Genomic DNA, 3756 nt, shown 5'->3' with positions numbered 1-3756 from the left:
GATACCTCCAATGGTCCTTCGAGTATGTGGTTTTACCAACAAACATCCTCTAAGTATAAAATGACCAACAAACGTCCTCCGAGTATCAAAAAGTAACCAGTAAATGTCTTCCGTTATCAAATGTGTTATACTGTGTTTTCATCCGTCCGTTATCAAATGTGTTGATACATGTGTTTTTATCCGTTCGTTATCAAATGTGTTCCTTCGAGAGTATGTGTTTTTACCCGCAACATCATCGGAGTATAAAATGACCAACAAACGTCCTCCGAGTATCAAAAAGTAACCACTAAATGGCTTGGTCACTACTTTTTGATACTCTTGCGGGTCATTTTATACTCAGAGGACGTTTGTTGGTTATTTTATACTCAGAAGACGTTTGCTGGTAAAAGCATAATACTCGAAGGACCGGGAGGTATTATCTCAGCTAAATAATATGCAGAAGAGCATCAATGAAACTCCTCTAGAGGGTTTCAATCAAGCATTATTTGGGTGCACAATGGATATAGCAAGTAATGAAATAAAGAAATGTAAAGAAACATATATAATAATTGCAAAGGGGGTGTTTGCAGTTTGCACTTGGACAGTTGAACTATCCAATCCAATCCATCCAAATCAACAAAAGTGCAGTGCAAACCTTCAATAATATCAGTTTTGGTGAGCTATAAACATGGATATAGCTGTTCACCATTGATACTCAATAAGCAAGACATTTGAATAGAAGAACAAGAAGAAAACATGCTGAAATAGGAACATAAACCACATCACCAGAAACAAGAATTGCTGATATGAATCAACAATTCAGCATCCATGGCGGTACTAGATCACAAGATATGAACTCCAATAATAATAATATTGAAAGTACCAGGTTTTAGAGAAGCAAAGCAGGTGATTCATTCAAGTATACAAGGACCAGTCAGTCCAGGCACCTGAAACATGTCCATTCTCGCAAACATAGGCACGAACAACCGGCTCACCATCGTCGTGGAACCCGAAATACCTTCTCAGACAGAAAGCGGAATGCAAGTCCCATGTCTGTTTGGAATTACAGAATGCACAATTCAGATCTATCTTTTTCCTGTTCCCATCGTTGATTGTCCTCCACACCCTTGACTGCTTGAAATTCTTGAAGATTCCTCGGAAAAGCATGTAGTTTCGCTTCTGCTCCAGATGAAGGCACCCCGGCCAATCGCAGATGTACAGACAATCCTCTCTGAATCGGCTCGCCAGAAGCTTAATCCCCTGCTCGCGACTCAAATTCCACGGACCAGTCGCCAGATGAGAACAAGATCTGGCGATTTTTCTTCTCTTAGATCCGACGACGGTTTTTCTTCTCTTAATAGTACATGAGGGAAAAACGCCGCTCGGACTCGCCGATTTTGTTTGCGCCTCGATCTCATGCGGCAGATCTTGGGACGATTCAGAGACGTCGCAGATTGTATCAAACATCAGATCGTCAAACAAAGACCAACCGGATTGTTCAGAATCCGGATCCACCTGGGCCAAAGAAGGCGGATTTTGGGATCCGGATCCACCAGATTGAGACAAGTCGGGTGGTTCTGTGAAATTCTCATCGGCTCCGAGCTCGCGTTCGAGTCCGAAATCGGAATTCTCCAAGAGCACACCGGAGTGGAGGAGGCCCGGGCAGCAGAAGGCCAGCTTGTAGAGAGCAGCCCAACCGCCAGGCGGGGCTGCTGCCGCGGCGGCGGCGGAGAGAAGATCGGAGACGACTGCGGGAATGGCCTGAGAGCACCTGGATTTGCAGCAGAGGTCGCGGATGAGAGAGGAGAATTTGGTGGAGACGCAGGCGAGGCGTGCCCAGTAGCGAGGGTCGTCCTCGAGCTTGTAGAAAATGTTGAGAATGATGTCGTCGGAGAGCACAGAGAAAGCATTTTCAGCCATAGCGGAACGCGCCAATCTCCTCCACACCACTATCGGATGATGTTTTCACAGTCAATCAAAGCGGACCAGCTGAGTTGTATTCTTGACTTCATTCTACGCCATTATTCAATCATATAAACATATGGTTTATATTGAATTTGAAAACCGCAATAAATTTATGGCTGGGAGAATTTTCAATTTTTTTTAAATAATCAAAAAGAATTCATATTCCTCTTTGTACAATATTTTTTTAATTTAGGAAACAAATATTTTAAATATTAAGAAACAGTAATTGGCTACTTGCATATAATTATTGTTTTACGCCATCCAATGCTCATACATACAATACATACCTCTACCATCTACTTTTTGTATACCCAAAAACTCAACCAACTACTCCCTACTTATAATGTGCATGCATTGCACCTAGACACTACAATGTTTTCTTAAAGAGCAAATATCAATTTTGATTCCACGAGTATTAGCAAAATGACAGTTTTAATCTACATGTTTAATTCTTATCAATTTTCATCCACGACTATTGTTTTAATACCAATTTTCATTCACAACTACTGTTTTAGTGTCAAAATTCATCACGTCGATCACCCTTTCATTTAAGACATGCTAAAATATAAAATTATTAAGGGTAGTTTCGTGCTTTTCAAATTAGGATCCCTATTTGAGTATGAATAAAGGGATTTAAGGCCGAAGGTAGAGCCGTCAAAATGGGTTTAGCCCGCTGGGCTTTCCCGCCCCGCCCGCCAAAAGAGCGGGGTGGGCTCGTGTTTTTTAAGCCCATTTTAAAAACGAGCTTTTTTGCCCGCCCCGCTTAGCCCGCGGGCTAGCCCGCCAGCCCGTCTCTTTTTTTTTTTTTGTTTAGTTTTATATATATATATATATATATATATATATATATATATATATATATATATATATACACAATATGTATAGTATAATAATATAAATAATAGTGTTGGTTATTCGGCGATCGCGGTTATTACACCTTCATAATCGATAAATAACCGAATAGTTGAATAATCGAATTTTTTTTGCCTTATAACCAATAATCGATCGATAACGAAAATTATCGGTCGGTTCGGTTATCGGTTATCAGTTTTTCGGTAATTATACTTATCCCTATTTGTGTCATTAGTGTCATAATGTGATGAACGAATTTATGTTATTTTCTTATGAATAAGTGTTTTAAGTAGATGGCAATTAAGTTATTAACATAGTCACATTAGAGTTTAGATTTTATGGACACATCACACATGATTTAAATAATAATAAATAAGTAAATAAATAAATAACAGGCGGGCTTTGGCGGGGGCCCGCGGGGCGGGCTGCCCCTACCTATGCTCGTATTCTTGGCAGGCTTTTTAGCCCGCCCCGCCAAAAGGCGGGCTTTGGCGGCCCCGCCCTGCCAGCCCGTATTGACAGCTATAGCCTAAGGTCTATCTCAATTCGCAGTTTTTCTCATGAAATTAAGGTAGGATGAAGATGAGAACTGCGAATTGTGATTGATCTTAGGACTTAAATTCATTTATTTATGCTCAAATTGGAATCTTAAGTTGAAAAAATGAAAATGCCCTTAAAATTTTTAGATTTTGAGATGTCTTAAATAAATGGGTGACCAACGTACGTGATGAATTTTAGTACTAAAATAATAGTCGTGGATTAAAATTGGTACTAAAACAATAGTCGTGGATGAAAATTGATAGGAATTAAACATGTGGACCAAAACCGTCATTTTTCTAATACTCGTAGGACCAAAATTGGTATTTGCTCTTTTCTGAAAGGTAAAAGATTATTTCATTGAATCTGATAGGGATTATCCCTTACCGGACTACAGTCTACATTTGGTCGGTGTCAGGTCCA

General features: G+C 39.9%; 1 protein-coding gene across 1 annotated transcript; it reads right to left on the bottom strand.

The window, feature by feature from the left end:
• Positions 1–513: 513 nt before the first annotated feature.
• LOC109182772 (phytochrome A-associated F-box protein) lies at positions 514–2023 on the bottom strand. Its single transcript, XM_019332959.1, has one exon. It carries the CDS (start codon positions 1897–1899, stop codon positions 895–897), a length of 1005 nt encoding a protein of 334 aa, XP_019188504.1. The 5' UTR covers positions 1900–2023; the 3' UTR covers positions 514–894.
• Between the last annotated feature and the right edge of the window lie 1733 nt (positions 2024–3756).

This window comes from Ipomoea nil, unplaced genomic scaffold, assembly GCF_001879475.1.
Source record: "Ipomoea nil cultivar Tokyo-kokei standard unplaced genomic scaffold, Asagao_1.1 scaffold1074, whole genome shotgun sequence".
NCBI lineage: Eukaryota > Viridiplantae > Streptophyta > Magnoliopsida > Solanales > Convolvulaceae > Ipomoea > Ipomoea nil.
Note: the sequence above shows the minus strand (reverse complement) of the source record. Positions and strands in the feature narration are given on the sequence as shown.